Source organism: Ailuropoda melanoleuca, chromosome 13 (genome assembly GCF_002007445.2).
Source record: "Ailuropoda melanoleuca isolate Jingjing chromosome 13, ASM200744v2, whole genome shotgun sequence".
NCBI lineage: Eukaryota > Metazoa > Chordata > Mammalia > Carnivora > Ursidae > Ailuropoda > Ailuropoda melanoleuca.
Genome location: NC_048230.1, coordinates 60,027,289 through 60,046,631, shown reverse-complemented (window position 1 = coordinate 60,046,631; position 19,343 = coordinate 60,027,289). Strand labels below are relative to the sequence as shown.

Sequence of the window (19,343 nt, the reverse complement as noted above, 5' to 3'; positions counted from 1 at the left end):
TTTTTAGGGAATTTTCTCGCTCCCGCGGACTCCAGGGCGGGTGGGGCGGAGACCCGCAGGGCGCTCTGCATTTCTCGGGTTCCCCGGGCTCCCCAGACCTTGTCTCCCTTCTCCCAGCACCTTTCGTCGCGTAAACAACTCCCTTCCTCTCCTCGGCCCCGGCTCCGCTGCCCCCTGGAGACAGCCCCTCAGGTCTCGGGAGATGGATGGGGTTAGGGGGAGGGGGAGAGGGGGCGTCCTGGTACCCCCGGCCCGTGGGCGCCCCCACCCTCGTCCTCTCCTTCCCCGGCCCCCGCCCGGCCGCTGGAGCAGACGGCCCCAGGGGCCCCGGGTATTTTTAGCGCTGTGACCTGGGCGGCAGCTCTGAGAGCTTTTCCCAGGAATCGGCGTCAGCGCCTCCCTTCCCCGTCTGCCAGCCGGCGGCCACTCGGTCTCTGCACACTGCATTTGGCCCTGGCTGGCCCACTTGGGTTTGAGCCCCTCGCGGCCCGCAGCAGCGCCTGTGGAGCTGGCCGGGGTCTCAGCCGCTGAGTCCAGATGAAGCAAGGGAGGCAGGCGACAGAGGATGACGAGCTGGTCCTCAAGCCAGATACTCCCTTGCCTCCGGTGATGGGCTCAGAGCGCGCTGCCGGGAAGGAGATGGAATGAATGAGAGTGGATGTATAGGGCCTGCGCTGGCCCAGAGCTCTGGTGTTCTGGAAAGCTCTCAGCTCAGGGGATCCGGGGGGCCTATTCTGAATTGGACCCAGGACCCGCCCTTCCAATTGTTACTCACTGACTAGTCGGGATAGAAGACTGAGATGTGTCAGAGGAGAGGCGCTCAAATAAAGAGCTGGGGAGCATGGAGAAGAAAGAGATGGGGGGGGGGCCTCTAAATAGCAGGGTATCCGGGCTTTACATTTTACAGAGCACCTGCACCAGCAGCTGCTGGGTTGTGTTTGAGGTGGATAGGACTATTAAGTCATTTTCGGATGGGAAGTCTGAGGCTGGAAGGATGATTTCCTTAGGAGCAGAGCTAAGTCTGGAAGTCAGGTCTATGACTTCAGAGCACGGTTTGGAGGGGATGGTGGTGATGGGGTGTGTGGAGGAGAGGGGTGCTTTAGTCTTTGGGTTTTGAAGGCTGGGCATGAACCAGAGTTGCAATGCTTGAGCACCCTGAGATCCCCATCCGACCATCTTCCATGGCCTTCTGAGGGGTGGCTGGGTCCATTAGAAGTACCTCCCTCTTTTGGGCTGGACCAATCCCTCCAACCCCTCTCACAAGGGCATGATACTGACACTTGGCTATTGGCCCCGTTCCCTGAATACAGAGGAGCTTCTTTTGCCGTGCCTGGAACCAGCATCCCCTTTGTGGAGCCAGGCTCAGCCCTGCTTCTCTATGAGACTCGAAGTTGGTAGTAACAGACTTTGTTTCAAGGAAGGGGAGGAGGTAGCCAAGGCCAGTGGTGTCCAGGCTGCAGCGCCGGGATGCTGGCTGCAGAGGGGTTCCCCAAGCCCAGGCCCCCGCTGTATTCCCTCTCAGCTTCATAGCTGTGCTTGCTCTTCACCTTCCAGGAGCTGACATGGACCCAAATCCTCGGGCAGCCCTGGAGCGCCAGCAGCTCCGCCTTCGGGAGCGGCAGAAATTCTTTGAGGAAATTTTACAGCCAGAGACAGAGTTTGTCTTCCCCCTGTCCCACCTGCATCTCGAGTCGCAGAGACGTAAGCTCTGAGTCCTGGGGAGAGGGACTGGACTGGGCTGGGGGAGGGGGTTGTCTTGTAGGTCCTGAATCAGGGGACCCTCTTCCCCTTGTATTTTTGGCCCTCGAAACTTCTGTCTCTAGACCTGACACATATCTTTGACCATCTTAGAGGCCTGCATCCTCCTGACTTGGCCCCTTCTTGATGTGCAGCCCCCATAGGTAGTATCTCGTCCATGGAAGTGAATGTGGATGCCCTGGAGCAGGTGGAACTTATCGACCTTGGAGACCAGGATGGAGCAGATGTGTTCTTGCCTTGTGAGGACCCTCCACCAGCCTCCCAGACATCTGGTATGGCCCTTGGCTTTGGGGACTTGGGCACCAGTTAGCCAGAGCCGGGTGTCAGGCGCTGAAGTGAGGCTGCAAGGCAGGGCTGGGGAAGTCAACTTGTAGGGACTGGAAATGGGTGTTTCTACCAATGAAACAGCTGTCTGTTCTGATTTTAGGGAAGTTGACCCCAAGGGGAACTGGGTGACAGATCTCCAGTCTAAAATTTTGGGAATGCCCCAATCTTCCCTTAGCCTTTGTTAATTTTGTATTTGTGAAATTAATGTAATTAATTCATATAATTAAGATAATATAAAGTATAAATTTTTATATTAGATAACTTAAGCCATTTTAGTCATCTTCGTATGAATATTTACTGAGCACTATTTTTTTTTTAGGTTGCTAATACTGTGCTCAATTAGCTCAGTCCTTACAATGTCCTATTAGGGCAGGCGGTATTATCCTGATTTTATAAAGGAGGAAATTAGACTCAGCAGTGGCCACAAGCCAGAAAGTGGAAAAAAAGCTGGGTTCAAACCATGGCTGTCTCATTCCAAAGCCCATATGCTTAGCTTATAGGATAGATATTCTCTTATTTAAAGCTGCTGCTATTTATTGATGGCCTATGGCATGCCAGACATTTTATAATCATTCTTTGATTTTATCCTCAAAACCTGTCTGGAATGTAGGTGCATATCCCATTTTTAGAGAAGATTCAGTCCTTGAGGGGGAAAATGACTTGCCCAAAGCCACTCAGGAGCAAGTAAATGACGTAGGTAGAGCTTGAACTCTTGAATTGATTGACCTGACTCTAGGGCCCAGACATGGTGTAGTGAAGTGGAAGGAACTGAGAAGAGAGTCAGGAGACCTGGCTCTTTGCGGACTGGGTCAGTGACTGGTCACTCCCCTGCCCTTCTCTGGGCTTCAGCCTCTCCTGGCCAGAGCATCTCTGAGAGTCCCCTGAAGCCCTGTTTGTGGCCCTGACCAACTCTTCGTTCTGGGCAGGGCTGGATGACCATCCAGAGGAGGTGAGCCTGCCAATGCCCACACCAGACAGGACTGCGTCGCGCACCTCCTCCTCGTCTTCTGACGACTCCACCAACCTGCACAGCCCAAATCCCAGTGACGGCGGAGCAGACACGCCCTTGGCACAGTCCGATGAGGAAGAGGATGGAGCTGATGGTGGGGCAGAGCCTGGAGCTTGCAGCTAGCGGTGGGCCTCCATCTACAGACTGACCGAGTTGGCTCTTCTCCACAGGAGACCCTAGGCCCAGCCAGAGCCCTTCAGAGAAGACCAGACTCTTTACTTGCAGTAGGCACCAGGGGGAGGCAAGGACAGTGGGATGGTGTACCTCCCTGGGAATTAACCCCTGCTTTACTGCTAACCTTTCCTGCTACAACCCTCCAACCAGTTTTTGGCTTCCTCCTGAGGTAGGGCTTACAGGCGAGGAGATGGAGATGAGGCGGGACAAGATGCTACTGCTTTTCGTAGAACCCTTCCCTCCCCCAGACTCTCCTGCAGTTTTCTGATAGAGTCTCCCAAACCAGTGTCTGTCTCTGAGTGGACGTGAACTCCTTAGCACGCCCTGTGCAGTGGTACTCCGGCCATCCTGCTCCCTTACATCCTGTTTGGGAACAGGGCACGGTATAAATAATAAACAATAATCTACCAACCATTCCCCTTGGTGTGTCACATTGCAGAGATCTCAGACCCACTGTGTCTACCCAACTCCATCCCCCATCTTTCATGTGCTCCGTCTCTTCAGGAAATAGGTCTTGAATACGTGCACAGGGCATTTGGAATACAGTTCTGAACAAGATAGGCTGCATCCCTGCCTTCAGTACTTGACTGTCTCTGGAGGAGAAAACCAAGTAAATACCGCGGTTCACGGTGTAATCGGTAGCATGACAAGGAACGACTCTGGTATCAGAAAATAGCTCGTGTGGCCACCGAAGAGCTGCTTTTTAAGCTGAGATCCAGAGGCTGAGTAGGAGTTTGCCAAGTGGGGGCTGTAATCCGAGCAGAAAGAGCAGCTTGGGAAGACTGTAAATGGAGAGAAGTAGCTGTGAGCAGCTGAGAAACATTCGGCTGGGCTGAACTGTTGAATTTGGGGACGAGAGGAAGGTGAGAGAGGTAAGACAGACCAAGGTTAGTCATAAAATACTTGGAAGCCTGTATCAAGTTTCAATTCGGCTGCTAGTAAAAGGTCAGAGACTAAAGATACAAATTTATTTCCTCATATAAAAGAAGTCTGAAGTGCAGGGCTGTGTGGCCGCTCTGAAGTTATTGGGCGCCGGGGCCCTTTCTGGCTCTTTTTGCTCCACCATCCGCACCACATGGGTCGAATCCCCGTTGATAGCGCCTGTCTGAGATGGCAGGTGTTGAAGCCCCGCCCATCATGTCCTTGAAACTGGCAGAAAGTGGGAGAAGAAACGGGTCGGGCAAAGCACAGCCTGCTATTTCCACTTCAGGAAGCGTTCTTGGAAGTTCTAACCAGTGGCATCCCCTTTCATCTCACTGACCAGAGCTTGCTAACATGAGAAATGTTTCACTTACAGATATTTTATAGACATAGGGACACAACATTATCTGGAAGAAAGAAAATTCTGGCCTTTGGAAAGACAATAACCTTTCCAACTCACTGAATTAACCAATGCATCTGACTTCCATACTGCCTTTCAAACCTCTCAGAAGCACCGTGGCCGATGGAGAGGCCAGGATGGTCCTTTAGTAGAGGACATGGCTGTCTTGATAAAATCATGTTTATGTTTCTAAAGAACAAGAGGACAATAGTCTTTGGATAGGTAACTAGCAGTTCACATGTTAGAGGCCACATTAATGAATCTGAACTTTATGGGGAGTAATGAAGGATTACAAGTGGTTGCATTTGCTTGTTAAAAAGGTAATTCTGGCCACAGTATAGGGAATATACTGGAGGAGGACAGGCTCAGGACAGACACCTAACACAATACTCCATGCAACAGATCATGGTAATGATCAGCTTGACTGGGTTGAGGCAGGGTATAAAAAATAAATGACATTCATTCGATAAATATTTGTTAAATTAATGTCAGTATTTAACATATGTAAGACACTGAACAAGGAATGTGGGGGGGGGAAGACAGTGCTACTTTTATGGGAGTCTAGTCTAGTGAGGGCCCAAATGCAAAATTGCAGCTATGACCAGTGCGAGGAAGGAGTTCATAGCCTATTAAGAGCAGTCACAGGGGCATTTCCCTTGAGGAAGTGGCACCTGAGCTGAGCCCTGAAGGATAAGAAGGAGTCAATGAGGGGGAGTGAGGGGTGTGGCGGGCGGAAGGCTCCTCATGGAGTGCTGACAGAAAAGCACCAGCTTGGATGCCTGGGAACCAGGAGGTGATGGCAGCCAGCTACATAGAGGGGTAATGGACTAGGGTGGAGATAGATGGGATGTAGAAAGGCGGAAGGAATGAAGAGAAATTTAGGAGACAGTTTCCAAAAGATTTGACAGGCAGGTGAGAGAGAGGAAGGGGTCAAGGGTGCCACCATTGTTTCTCCCTTGTGCAACAGGATGATACGGAGGGTTATTCACCCAGATGGGGAGTGTAGGGGAGAACCAGGTTTGGAAGGTCACAAATTTGGTTTTTGCCCTGATGAGCTCTAGGTGCTTTCGAGACCTATAGTAGGATATGTTGGGTAGGCACTCGGACGCACGCGTGTTGGATTTAGAGAGGATTAGGCTGGGAAAATAAATAGAGCTACCAGTGTGTAGGTGGTGAGTGAGTGTGCCCAGGGAGGGAGGGGGAGTGGAAGGAGAAAGGAGGGTTCTAGGACCCAGCTGTAAGGGGCATCAAGTCATTTCTCACATCAGAAAAAAGAAACCATTCCACCTCCCTGTACATCAAACACCACCAGTGGGATCAATGGCCTTCAGCTTAAATCCCAAAGCTCTTTGTGCCACCCAGGCTGAGTGAGTGACAGGCCTGCAGTCTTCCCATAGTCCCAGCCTGCTTCCACCCCTGCAGGAAGCCATTGTCAGTGACAGCTCTTAAGTGCTTTTCCTAGCGCTGGTGAGAAACTTGTGGGAGTTCTGTGCTCCTTTTGTCTAAAAGCCTCTGTGTCCAAGTTGAGATCATCTACTAAACTGGGCCGGGGCTCAGTCTCCTGTAAAATGTTGCAGTTTTTCTGGGTTGCTTATGACTTTGCTGCACACAAAGGACATGGTCTCTGTCCTTGTGCCCTCTCCCTGCCTTTGGAGTAGCAAAACTCAACCACCTGTCTGACTGTGGCTGAGCCTTCCCCTGAGCTGCAGCGTATGAGCTCCGTGCTTCTGCTGTACGGGGCTTCTCAGCTCTCAAGATCATGCTACTCCCCTTCCAGGCAAATGATGGGAAGCTAGACTAGTTTGGTTGCTGTCAACATGTCAACAAATCTCTTGAGGCACCTGGGTGGCACAACGGTTAAGCATCTGCCTTCGGCTCAGGGCGTGATCCCGGCATTATGGGATCGAGCCCCACATCAGGCTCTTCTGCTATGAGCCTGCTTCTTCCTCTCCCACTCCCCCTGCTTGTGTTCCCTCTCTCGCTGGCTGTCTCTATCTCTGTTGAATAAATAAATAAATAAATAAAATCTTAAAAACAAAACAAAACAAACAAATCTCTTAGTACTCCAGGCATGTGATGCTAAGATCTGTGAGGTTTGGGGCAGGGTGCCTGCCTGGGGACAGGGATCTCCAGTCTTCTGGAGAGGGAGAATTGTGTGTGAGCCTCTGGGGAGCCTCCAGTTCAGCTGCTATGAGCCCCAGCCCTGCCTGCAAAAGCCTAGGGTCAGCTGGAACCCCAGGACCACTTCCTGCTTGGACAATGATTTCTTCTTCTGCCAAACCACAGGGGCTTGGCTAGCCTTCAGAGCCAGCATCTCCAGCTGACTGTTTCTTGAGGCCACACAGTGCCCCTGGAGAGGAGAGGATGATTTGGAGCCAGCTCCGAGGCAAGCAGCCCAGCTTTCAGTCTCCAAGCCACAGTGTGGCTTCTTCCGTCTATTGCAGACTTGTCACAGACTCTGGGGAAGAGGGAAGAAGACAGACTCATCCTGTAGAATCCTATGTTGTGGAGGAAAGAGGAGGGACCAGAACTCAGGAGAAGATTCCCTGGAAAGTGCACACTGAAGCAGTCCCTAAAGAATGCACAGAATCTGACACTCTGACCAGCATGGCAGTGTGAGGACAGTATGAACTGTGCTGTGACTTGTTTGGTCAGACATTGCCGAGCACCTAGGATGTGCTAGCATCCTTGCTTCTGTGCTAGTCTTCCTCAGCTTCCTCACCTCACTAAGGTGACCAGGAGCTCTTCCAGGAGCAGATGTGGCCACAGATAATGGAAAGAGAACCCAAGCTGTAGCACAAGTGCACAGACGACTGTAGGCAGCACACTAGAGAGGGAGAAGGTAAGACTCCTGGAGGCAGCTGGTCTTCAGTGATGGGGACAGGCAATTTCAAAAGGAGACAAAGCATAAAAATATAAAATAATCATGATGGCAGCACCTCTTTTGTTTTTGTTTGTTTGTTTGTTTGTTTGTTTTGAGGTTGATGGTGTGAACTCTGGTCCTGGCTTCATGACTCACCGTAATCTTAGGCAGTGTTTCAGTTTCTGTACCTGTTTTCTCATTATCAAATGGAGATCATAGACCCTACATCCAAAAATTGTCTGAGCCAATGATGGTCTAATATTGTATTGTATTAAGCACTTAATACATTCTAGATCCTACATAAACATAATTTTTAGTCCTTACAACAACCCTGAAAGTAGGTTTATCCATTTTACAGAAGAAGGAAAATTACCCTCAGGTTGCTCGTGCTCCTGTGGACTAAAAGCTGATGGGATTTGCCTGACATCTAAACTCATGGCCTTATTCCATGTCTAGTGGGAGATGAGCACTAGATGGAAGGAGAAAAAGGGCATAACAATAGACATCTTTTTGACACTTCCTCTTTAGTCGGTTGGGGTATATCTTGACAGAACTGTCCAACACCAGATTGGCTCTTCGTAGAAGTATGGTTGTGAGTTTTACCAAGAGACTATGAGTAAAATCCTTCACGAATGTGTTCCTCATAGGGCAGCTTGAAAAACCAAAGCAGGAATTTAACTTCGGAACTCCTACAACTCAATAATAAAAAGGCAAACATGCCAATATAAAAGGTGGGGGGTGCAAAAAGATTTTTAGCTCTTCACAAGAGAAAATATATGTACGGCCAATAAGCATATGAAAAGATGCTCAACATCATTAGGTACCAGGGAAATGCAAAATAAAACCACAATAAGATACCACTATGTATACCATAAGGCTAAACCTAAAAAGTCCCCCCAAATTAAAAACAAATGTTGAGCAGGATGTGGATCAACCAGAACTCTCATATATTGTTGGCGCAAGTATAAAATGATACATTTTGGGAAGAGATCTGGCAGTGACTTAAAAAGTTAAGCATCACCTATGACTTTTGACCCCTCCTAAATATTTACCCTGAGGCAGTAAGCATATGTCTACAGAATAACTTATATAGTAACTTACTTCAGAATAGCTAAAGACTTGAAAGAGTTCAGGTGTTGATCATCAAGAAAATGTATAAACAGGTATATTCATACAATGTGAAACCACACAGCAATAAAAAGAAACTGCTGATACATGTGAGAACATGGATGATTCTCAGATTCTTCCTGTGAAAGAACTCTTACACAAGAAAACATACATACTATGTGATAGTTTCACCTACATGAACCTCTAGAACAGATTAATCTATTTTGTGGAGAAAAATCAGAATAGTGGTTGCCTCTGGAGGGTAGGAGGGGGGCAGGGATTGGTTGGCAAGGGGCATTAACCAACTTTCTGGGGTTTTTTTGAATGTTCTATATCCTGATTGGAGTTTGGCTTACACAGGTGTATGCTTTTGTCAGACTCAGTGAATGTGCACTTCAGAGGTGTGCATTTCATTGTATGTAAATTTTACACCAAAATGTAAACAAATATTAAGCTTTATTTAATGACATGCATGCTGAAATATTTAGGGGAGAAGTGTACTTATGTCTGCAATTTACCTTGAAATGTATCAAAACATAAGAGGAATTGAGGGATTTACAGACCAAAGTGTGATAAAGTATAGTAGTATGTTAATGGAGGAGTCTAGGTGATGGGGAAATAGGTGTGCAATGTAACGGGTGTTCATTCAACTTCGCTGATGTTTGAGAAATTTACATAATAAAGGGGCCAGTTATTTGGGGATTTTATAGGAAAGCTCTGCACCAGGCTTGGGACTGAGCAAATGGACACACCAGAAGCTGAGGAAGACGCACGCACGAGCCCTGCCGTGTGATCTCCCAAGACTTTTTCAGTCTGTTTCCTCAACGATCACACAGGCACAGCGGCAGTGGCGGCGCTCGGTATTATTAAGCACATACTAATGGACAGGAATACCCCAAAGTAGGGGGGGCGAGGTCCCCAATCCAGCCCCCAGTCGTGCCAGACGTCCACCGCCCTTTGTGCGCTCCCGCGCGCGCTCAATCCCACCCGCCTTGAAGGACCTAGCCTGGCCGTCGCTCTGGTAACCTCACACGGTTTCCGGGATGGCACCGGAAGTCGTTTCTCAGACGCTCTTCCTATTGGAGGCCAGCTTTCGTGGGGGCGGGCACCGCTGGGAGGCGGAAGGAGCCGCAGGCATGGCGGCGGCCTTGCCGCTTGCTGTGCTCCTGCTGCTGCTCCTGGGGCCGGTGGGCGGGGGCCATGCAGAGCCTCCACGCGACACCCTGCGGGAGGAGCTCGTTATCACCCCGTTGCCTTCTGGGGACGTAGCCGCCACATTCCAGTTCCGCACGCGCTGGGATTCGGACCTGCAGCGGGAAGAAGGTGAGAGGATCACACTGGAGAAAGACAACTGCCACTTGCTGGGTAGGGGCGTGGAGGCAAGCCCTGGGGGCGGAGCCTTGTCCCTGGGAGGGAGTCTGGCTCTTTGGAGGAAGGATGGGATAGTTATTGAAGAACCCCGTTGTACTGGGTGAAACTAAGGCCCGGAGAGGGGCCAGACTCCTAGACCAGGTGCTCTTTCCGCAGGTCCAGGCTGCCACTCTAATCCTTTAGTTAGAGCCCTCTGTCGACAACACCGAGGATGATGCTGTTGGCTGTTGTCATTTATTCTGGGTGCTAGGCACAGAGCTAAGTTCTGTAAGAGATTGTGAGGAAGAAGTTAGAGATGTAGAGAGATAAAGGCACTTGTCAAGATCACATCGCTAGTTAATGGCGGTTTGGTCCTGCATTCAGATCTCTCTGGCCCCAGAGCTTGGGGTCTATTGCTGCTTTGGGGTGGCTGAGAACCCGTCCAACAGGATCATCACTCACCTACTCCCCTTTTCCAGTGTCTCATTATAGGCTATTTCCCAAAGCCCTGGGGCAGTTGATCTCCAAGTATTCTCTACGAGAGCTGCACTTGTCATTCACGCAAGGCTTCTGGAGGACTCGATACTGGGGGCCACCTTTCCTGCAGGCCCCATCAGGTGCAGAACTCTGGGTCTGGTTCCAAGACACCGTCACTGAGTGAGTGCCCACCCTGAGGCCAGTTGCATGCCACGGAGGAAATGTGGCAGTGGCCGGTGTTGTCATCCTGCCACTGCTCTTGGAGGGGCAGCAGTTCCAGCACACGGCAATTCCATGGGGGGAAAAGGTGGCATTGGAAGTAAGAAATGATATTACCACTGAGTGGCATTCTTTACTTTGGTGCTTTTCACTTCCCCTGATACTTCCAGACTTCAGGTAGCGCATGCATGTGTCTAAAGAGACAGGTAACAATTTGAAGCATACTTTGGATGTAAGGCAGTAAAAGTCTCTGGCAAACTGGATAACCTTTTTTTTTTTTTTAAGATTTTATTTATTTATTCGACAGAGATAGAGACAGCCAGCGAGAGAGGGAACACAAGCAGGGGGAGTGGGAGAGGAAGAAGCAGGCTCATAGCAGAGGAGCCTGATGTGGGGCTCGATCCCGGAACGCCGGGATCACGCCCTGAGCCGAAGGCAGACGCTTAACCGCTGTGCCACCCAGGCGCCCCAGTGCCACCCAGGCGCCCCATGGATAACCTTTTAAAAGACATTCGCTCACATATTAATAATAATAATGGTAATGATGATGATGATCATACCATGAGGCCAAACAAAACAATTGACCTACAGGATCCCAGATCTCGACATTAGAGGAATAGCTTTTGTTTGGGAGAGGGACAGGTTTAGGTATTGAAAGTTGTACCACAATTTCCTCTATGAGAATCCCACTATGAGAAATCAGTAGCACAAGCATGATTTTAAAGGGGGGGGTTAATAGGGAGTGGTGGGGACTGTGGCAGGCTAGAGAGCTTGAGAGGACAGCTGCCACTCACCCCCAGTGGATTGTGGCCCTGTGGGAATAGCGGCTGACTGTCATCAGATACTCTTATTTTCAAGAGAGGCCAGAAATCTGGATTTTAGCGTGAAAATTGGCAAATTTAAAGATCAGTAAGTAATTTTAAAGTGTAAGAAATGCTATGCAGGTCAGTGTTGTGCACAATACAGGAAACATGATTATGGATGGGTTGGGTAGAGCTTTTAGGCTTCAACTTTGCAGTCTTTACGTGAGGCTTACCGATTGGAGCAATTGAAAAGCTCTGAACAGAGGATTATCAAAAAACCCCAGGACAACACTGAGATGATATCAAATGAGGTGCAAGTAGTGACTTCCACATTTGCCAAGCCTTTCTTTTTTGCCTGAACTCTAACTACTTTGCTTCATCCCCCCCACCCCCCACATCTGCCTTGCTGTCACTGTCTTGCCTCAGCTCAGAATTGCCTATAATGTGGAGCTGGTGTTAAGAATTTTGGTTTTATGCTTTCTGTTCTTAATACGGAGAGCAACTCTATTGTGGTATTTTTCTTTCTAATTTAATTTGATGTTTTTTGTAGGGTCCTAGAATGGTTGTTTTCCCTTGTTCACTGAGCCTTTATGCGTGTAAGTCTTCCCACTCTGAGGGTGGATGCAGGACTTACTTTCATGCCCAGGGTGTTCACCGGGAAGTATGTCGTTTGCCCAGCTGAACACACTTCAGGGTGGATCAGCGGGCTGATCTCAGCCTCTGAAGATATGGGGGCACTTTACACAGTGCAGTGGAATATACGTAGGTGACCCAAACTTGTTCCCTGTCCCCAGGTTGAGGAGAAAAAACGCTTAGAACAGGAGGCTGCCTAGCCATGTCCTAGGAGGGACCTTGTGAGAGGCTCAGATAGTCAGAACCACGGCCTCACAGTAGGAGGCTGTGGTTGTGGAGGCCAGGAAAGGCTTCCTGGATGAGGGAGCCTCTTTGAAGGTGGGCGGAGAGGGGTGCGTAGGGCATTGCCAGGAAGGAGGAGGATCACCTGAGCAGAGACCTGTGGGGATGCTGGGATATCCAGGAGAGAGTGAGGATGAAGGGGTGGGTAGGGCGAAACCCAAGAGGCAGCCGAGCAGGGCAGTGGTGCCGTGGCAGCTCCATCAGTCAGCCATTCTGTCAGTTTGGCAGCCAAGTGCAGGCTTGGAGGGAGGGAGCGCCGTGCCAGTGAGTGGATTTGTGTCTCCATCCAGCGTGGATAAATCTTGGAAGGAGCTCAGTAATGTCCTCTCGGGGATCTTCTGCGCTTCTCTGAACTTCATCGACTCTACCAACACGGTCACTCCCACTGCCTCCTTCAAACCCCTGGGGCTGGCCAATGGTGAGATAGCCCCGTGGCCCTTTCCTTCTTCCTCTTGCCCGAACTTTTGCCTCCTTTCTCTTCAGCTTCCTCCTCCTTCACCTGGGCTGGACCCTCAATCCCCTGGGTGTGCAGGCCCCGGAGGAAGGCTTCCCGAGACCATGCCGTCTCTGCGTTGCCTTCTCCCAGGGAGAGGAGGGGTCCCCATCTGGCTGGGACCGTTAGGGTGGTGGTACTGGAGAGTTGCATGGCGAGCGGGAGGGGGTCACCCCAGGGCCCACCGCAGGGCCCATCCTAGACAGACTTGTGTCTCCTCAGGCACTGATCATTCTTTCCTGCGCTACGCTGTGCTGCCACGAGAGGTCGTCTGCACGGAGAACCTTACCCCGTGGAAGAAGCTCTTGCCCTGTAGTTCCAAGGTGAGGACGCCAGAGTGCTCCGAACGTGCGCGGGAGCCCGGGAGAGTGGCATTGGTGCCTGTCCCCTCCTGCCTGACTGCCAGGCCAAGTTTGCAGTTCCCCTCCACCCCCGTGTAGGTGTCTCACGGTGAAGGGCACTGACCTTTCGTCTCTTCCTGCTCCCTCCAGGCAGGCCTGTCTGTGCTGCTGAAGGCTGATCGCTTATTCCACACCAGCTACCACTCCCAGGCAGTGCATATCCGTCCTGTGTGCAGAGTAAGTCACGGGGAGCGGGGGTGGTGCCATGCATCGGCTCTGAGGGAACGTGCAGATAGAGCACGTAGCCTGGTGTGTTTTGCGGGCTGAGCCACTAGTAGGTGTTAGCTGGGATGCTGATTATTTGGAGAGCTGGCCACATACCAAGGAAATGGCGTGGTTGCCTGGCAAGTGTTCGGTAAATCTGTCCTGGGGCATCATGTGAATAACAGTAGCTGTGCGTGCAGCTGCCACCTCAGTCCCTCGTGGGCAGGACCTCGAGCGGATCATTTCATTTCCCTGAGCCTGATTTCCTCATCTGTCAAGTGAGACTAACCGTAGTATCAGTTCCTGTGGGCGTCGGTGACGGTTTCTCCGACTGGTACACGTGACCGCTGGCACAGGGTCGCATGCTCAGTAGTGAGCAGAAGCAAACTGATGGGTGGGAAGATACGTGATAGATGAGGGATTGAGCCCAGGTAGGGGTGGGAGGGGAGTGACGCGTCCTGATTGCTGCTTTCTGGCCCCTGTGGTAGAACACGCGCTGTACCAGCATCTCCTGGGAGCTGAGGCAGACCCTCTCTGTGGTATATGATGCCTTCGTCACAGGGCAGGGGAAGAAAGGTAGGCTGCCATGGCAACTCACTGGCTACTTACCATCCCATGCCCCGCCCTTTTCTGCAGACCAGGCCTAGTCCTCACCCCCACTCAACTCTCGTCTCTGCTCCTCAGACTGGTCCCTCTTCCGGATGTTCTCCCGAACACTTACAGAGCCCTGTCCCCTGGCTTCAGAGAGCCGAGTCTATGTGGACATCACCAGCTACCACCAGGTACCCAGGCCTCCAGTCGCAATCGTCCCCCTCCACCCAAGGCCAGCCTGCGCCTCTGCTCGCTTCTCAGCCCTGCCCTTGTGCCCCCAGGACAATGAGACGTTGGAGGTGAGCCCGCCCCCAACCACCACATACCAGGATGTCACCCTCGGTACCCTGAAGACCTACGCCGTCTACGACTTGCTTGACACAGCTGTGATCAACAACTCCCGTAACCTCAACCTCCAGCTCAAGTGGAAGAGCCCTCCTGCGACTGGTGAGTGCGGATGGGCAGCCAGGGCACTGGGCTATGGAGCTTCCTCTCTCGGCCGAGACTCATACCACGGGCTCTGAGGCTTGTGGTTAGACCCAGGTCCTGAGCCAATGTCTTGATTCTAAATCCACATCTTCTAAGCTCTGTGACCTTGGGCAGGTTCCTAACCTTACTGCCTCATCTAGAAAATGGGGACATAATTACCCAGCAGATTGGATGAAATAATTAGTATAAAACACAGAGTTTGTTCATGCATTCATTTAATTGTTAGCAAATATTTTTTGAAGACTGAAGATACCCTGCATTCAGGAGACATAATGTGTGTCAATTGAAGCAGGCTTGAGACAAAATTGATTAATTGTGATTTCATTCAGTGTTACCAAGGCCACGGGCAGACTATCCTGAGGGCACCTGGTTTGGGTGGGAGGGGCAGAGGTCTGCTTGCATGAGACCCCGTATGTAAGAGTCACTCTGTCATGCCGTGGGCTGGGGAAGACGAATGATTCTGGGATGCAAGCTTCCCCGTCCTGATGGCCAGGCCCTTCCCCGTCGGCTCCCGGCCTGTGAGACTCGGGATGTGGCCAGGGAAGTGGGGGTGAGGAGTGACCCTTTCCTTTAGGAGCTCTCAACCGTGGACTCGTCTTTGCAGAGGCCCCTCCGGTGCCCTTCCTGTATGCCCAGCGATACGTGAGCGGCTACGGGCTGCACAACGGGGAGCTGAACACGCTGCTGTACAACACCCACCCGTACCGGGCCTTCCCCGTGCTCGTGCTGGACACCGTGCCCTGGTACCTGCGGCTCTACGTGCACACCCTCACCATCACCGCCAAGGGCAAGGAGAACAAACCGAGTGAGAGCTGAGTCCCGGCCCCCTGCCCCTCCCCCACCCCGTCTTGCTCTCCCTCCAGGTCCCCCAGACCCTCATTTCTCATGGGAATAATTCCTCCAGTACCTCGGGAAAACTACACAGGCACAAAGAGTTTGGAAGAGTTTGGAACATGAAAAGGGTAGCCTCACCATGCCAGATCTGGAAGTAATTCATGAAGCAAAAATAACTGAAACACACAGGACTGGGAATTCTTAAGAGGACTTTACAAGAGCAGCAATTTCTTTTTTACTTCTTTGCTCCTTCTTTGGTGCCCCGGCCATGTCTTTTTGTGCGGATTCGTAGGCTTGCAGTGGAGAATGAGTGAGCGGCAAGGAAAACGGTATTAGAAACAAACAAGAGAAAGCTAGAGCAGATGGTTTGGCCTCCTTTGGAGGAGTAAAGAGGCATTGTTTTAAAGAGTTATTTTTATTTGCCATGCTTTTGCTGAAGAGTTAATATTTACTGCATGCTTCCTGTCAGGTGGCAGGCATCGCACTAAAGCCCTAGTGTCTGGGCGTGGAGGGAGACCTAACACAGAAGACTTCTCAGGAAGAGGTTCTGGCACATTCCAAACACCCAGACTTGCCGTCTGTGACCACCCCTGCCGTTGCCCGCACTTTCAGACCTGGGCTGTTCTGCTTCCCTTCAGCACCACTGTTTGCGTCCCCTTGAGAATCTCTTCTTCCAACATCTACCCCTGTATTTTGTAGGCTTTTCTGTTTTGTTTTTTAACCTTTTGCTCTGGAAAGTGTCAAGCATACACCCCGTGGGCGAGTGTGACACACTCCCACACACCCAGCTCTCGGCACCAGCAGGCACCCCTGTTTGTATTTCCTCTCTGCCCTTGTTTCATTCTCGGTTTTGGTCTTTTTCTGCTGGAGTTTCTTAAAACTAATCCTAGACATCAGATCCACCTTTCAGCGCTTCCGTCTACGTGTCTAACAGGGAGAGGGCTTCCCCAGAATGCCACCTGGCCTTCCCGCGCCCGTTTGCCTCCGTGGTCTGAAAAGTAACACTTGGTAGTTGGCTTATTTGCTTTAGAGTCTAAACAGCGTCCTCACATTGCATTTGCTTGATAAGCTCCCAAGGTTCTCTCTCCCTTGTTAGTTAATAGACCTCATTTTCTTCGAGCGGTTTTAGGTTTAGAGAAAAACTGAGCAGAAAGCACAGAGTTCCTTGTACTCTTCCCTCTCCTGCCACTCAGGTTCCCCATCATTAACATCTTGCATTGGGGTGTTTGCTCTTAAGTCTCTTAACCTCTAACAGTTCCCACTCTTTTTTTTTTTTAATCTATTTGCTGGAGAAACTCGGTCATTTGTTGTTCGGAATGTTCTACACCCTGACTCTGTCCTTGGGCCTGTGGTTAACGTGCCCCTCCCTCCCCTGCATTTCTTGTATGTTGGTGGTTAGATAGAGAAACTTGACTAGATTCAGGTTCCACATTTTGGCCAGGAAACTTCCAGGTGGTTCTGTGAACTTCCTGTTGCCTGATGCCAGGCACCCCAGTTTGAGTGATGGGAGGATTAACTAGATCGACCTTGCCCTGGGACAGCTGCCCCGGAAACACCTTTCCAAGACCCTGCTCCCCTCCTTGAGCCTGCCTGGCTCCTGCGGTCCAGAGCCTAGGGCCTCGAGGGCTAGGGACGAGGGTGCAGGTAGTCTGACCGCAGCAGAGAGGCGTGGGTGACCCCTGCCTGTCCCCAGGTTACGTCCACTACCAGCCCGCGCAGGACCGGCTGCAGCCGCACCTGCTGGAGATGCTGATTCAGCTGCCGCCCAACTCGGCCACCAAGGTCTCCATTCAGTTTGAGCGGGCGCTGCTCAAGTGGACCGAGTACACCCCGGACCCCAACCATGGCTTCTATGTCAGGTGGGCTCTTCTCACATTCTGCCCCCAGCCTCCCGACCGCCTGCCGTGCTGCTCGCCCCGGTGGGGGAGCCACACATACCGACTGCCCGTCTGCCTCTCCTCAGCCCGTCTGTCCTCAGTGCACTCGTGCCCAGCGTGGTGGCAGCCAAGCCCGTGGACTGGGAGGAGAGCCCCCTCTTCAAGTCCCTGTAAGTGTGACTTCAGCCACCTGCTCTGGGGTAGGCGGCCACGTGGACGACCAGGTTCGTGCGGGCCAGGTCGGGGTGGGGTGTCGCCTCTTCCAAAGCAATGTGCTGAGTTAACTCAATCCCAGTAAAAATCCTAGTGGTCTGTAATATTTGTTCTGACTCTGTGAAGTGACTCTGAAGTGCTTCTAGAAGAAGAAATAGGCGAGAAGAGCTGTGCTTAGCGTCTGCGTGTACTCATTGTTTCTCTTCACGAATATTTCCTTGAGCGCTTATCAAATTCCAGGTCCTTCAGAGAGCACTGGGCGTACAGCAGGACACAAAACAGGCTTGCCCCTGTCCTGCTCATGTTAAGAGGCTGGAGGGGAGATTCTGGTCTGGAGTAATAGGGTCGGGATTGCTGGGGAGTAACCTAGGGCGTTATCCAGGAGGGCTTCTCTGAGGAGATGACCTCGAGGCAGAGACCGGAGGCTAAGGAAAAAGCGGCCAAGCAAAGGCAGGGCCCCGTTCCTCACCTTCGGCAAAGGCGGCTCGTCTCGTGTTTCTGTGTCGACCTCAGACTGCTTCTGTCAAAAAGGTTTTGAGGCTAACAAGGCTTTGTGGACCCTTCCCGCCACACCTTGGCCCAGTGCAGCCAGGAGTAGGGATGGGGTGGGATGGGGAGGAGCATCTGAGGCCTGCCTTGCTCACCCCTTCTTCCTGACCCCAGGTACCCGGTGTCCGACAGCTCCAGCTATTTCGTGCGCCTCTACACGGAGCCGCTGCTGGTGAATCTGCCCACGCCGGACTTCAGCATGCCCTACAACGTCATCTGCCTCACATGCACAGTGGTGGCCGTGTGCTATGGCTCCTTCTACAATCTCCTCACCCGAACCTTCCACATCGAGGAGCCCAGCACCGGTGGCCTGGCCAAGTGGCTGGCCAACCTTATCCGGCGTGCCCGTGGTGTCCCCCCGCTCTGAGATTTCCCTCCTTCACGGCAGGGCTGCTGTTTCTCTCTGGGGAGGGCTGGCGGTGACCCTAAGGGCTCTTTCTGCCGCTTGTTCTCCCCAGGGTTGGCTTTTAAACCAAACGGCCCCTGGACGAGGCCAGGGCTTAGATGGGCTGTCCAGCTCAGTAGCCATGAGCCAGATGTGGCATTTGAATTTAAATTAAATTAAAAATTCATTTCCTTTACTGTCCCAGCCACATTTCAAGTGCTCAGTAACCAAAAGTGGTTTGTGGCTGCTGTCCTGGACGGTGTGGACAAACGTTTCCATCATTGCAGAAAGTTCTAGGACAGCACTGACCTAGATATGCTGAAGAACTTGTCTCACTGTGTGGTAGCTGGAGCTTAATGGTTGAATAAAAACCAGAATATGTACGAATGGGTATAGGCTATTTTGGCTTCCTTGGTTCTTTGCCTCCTGTTCTTGAGGCCCAGGAAGAGCGGGCTAGGGCTCGTTTCCTGGGCCCCTGCGTAAGACTTCCTACACTGCCCCCCAGGACCCCAACAAACAAAGCTCCTCTGCCTCCTGCTAAAAATTCCTTCTCTCTCGCTTCCCCCTCATTGGTGATTCCCAGAACTCCCTAGTTTGGCCAGGAGTGTTTATAGACGTGTATCCGTGATCATGGCTATGAGCCATCCTCTGCCTTCCAGGAGCCTTGAAAACCAGCCCCCTATCACCAGGGGTGGAGCTGGAGAGCTGGTTTTCTAACTGTGTGGTGTGTTGGAATCACCTGAGATGCTTGTGAAAATAATGCAGATTTCTGGGGGCTAGACCGTATGAATTCAGTCAGTCTGAGTGTGGCCCAGCTTTGGAATTTCGGTCAGGCTCTTCATGAGCTTGTGTTCTGGGTGGTCCTTAGACCTCCCACAGGCTTTGAAGCCAGGTCCAGTGGATCGAGGCCTGCCCCTGCCCACCTCCCCTTCTGGTTATATAACCGTGGATTCCTGTACCACGTCCTTAGGCAGATGCTCCTCC

The 19,343-nt window shown here is 51.5% G+C and overlaps 3 protein-coding genes across 10 annotated transcripts in view; all 3 read left to right on the top strand.

Annotated features, from left to right (window-relative positions):
* The window catches only part of SYS1 (SYS1 golgi trafficking protein), a 36,579-nt gene extending 34,898 nt beyond the window's left edge, over window positions 1-1,681 (top strand). Inside the window, exon 3 of the mRNA XM_034639851.1 lies at window positions 1,555-1,681. Within this exon, the coding sequence (XP_034495742.1) occupies window positions 1,555-1,561 (7 nt within the window). The 3' untranslated portion in view covers window positions 1,562-1,681. The remainder of the gene's footprint in view (window positions 1-1,554) is intronic.
* The window catches only part of DBNDD2 (dysbindin domain containing 2), a 38,511-nt gene extending 34,828 nt beyond the window's left edge, over window positions 1-3,683 (top strand). For all 3 annotated transcript variants that reach the window (XM_034639850.1, XM_011222577.3, XM_034639849.1), the window contains exons 2-4: window positions 1,555-1,701; window positions 1,893-2,030; window positions 3,012-3,683. In XM_034639850.1, the coding sequence (XP_034495741.1) occupies window positions 1,563-1,701; window positions 1,893-2,030; window positions 3,012-3,217 (483 nt within the window). In that variant the 5' untranslated portion in view covers window positions 1,555-1,562 and the 3' untranslated portion in view covers window positions 3,218-3,683. The remainder of the gene's footprint in view (window positions 1-1,554; window positions 1,702-1,892; window positions 2,031-3,011) is intronic.
* Window positions 3,684-9,658: 5,975 nt separating this feature from the next.
* On the top strand, window positions 9,659-18,750 carry PIGT (phosphatidylinositol glycan anchor biosynthesis class T). Of its 6 annotated transcripts, none has more exons than XM_034640576.1 (12): window positions 9,660-9,924; window positions 10,389-10,566; window positions 12,614-12,741; window positions 13,039-13,139; window positions 13,308-13,394; window positions 13,910-13,997; window positions 14,106-14,203; window positions 14,294-14,459; window positions 15,076-15,306; window positions 17,029-17,194; window positions 17,299-17,382; window positions 18,089-18,750. In XM_034640576.1, the coding sequence occupies exons 1-12, from the start codon at window positions 9,696-9,698 to the stop codon at window positions 18,339-18,341; spliced, it is 1,809 nt and encodes a 602-aa protein (XP_034496467.1). In that variant the 5' UTR covers window positions 9,660-9,695; the 3' UTR covers window positions 18,342-18,750. The 6 variants fall into 6 exon arrangements, with proteins under 6 accessions (XP_034496469.1, XP_034496467.1, XP_034496468.1 ...); XM_034640577.1 differs by having other exon boundaries at window positions 9,661-9,882; XM_019797673.2 differs by having other exon boundaries at window positions 9,661-9,924; window positions 15,106-15,306.
* The last annotated feature ends 593 nt before the right edge of the window (window positions 18,751-19,343 follow it).

Bases quoted from the DNA above. Each gene is read 5' to 3' on its own strand.
- PIGT (XM_034640576.1), top strand. From the start codon at position 9,696: ATGGCGGCGGCCTTGCCGCTTGCTGTGCTCCTGCTGCTGCTCCTGGGG. The intron at 14,204-14,293 runs GTACCCAGGCCT...TTGTGCCCCCAG, and splicing joins ACATCACCAGCTACCACCAG to GACAATGAGACGTTGGAGGT. The intron at 14,460-15,075 runs GTGAGTGCGGAT...CCTTTCCTTTAG, and splicing joins GAAGAGCCCTCCTGCGACTG to GAGCTCTCAACCGTGGACTC.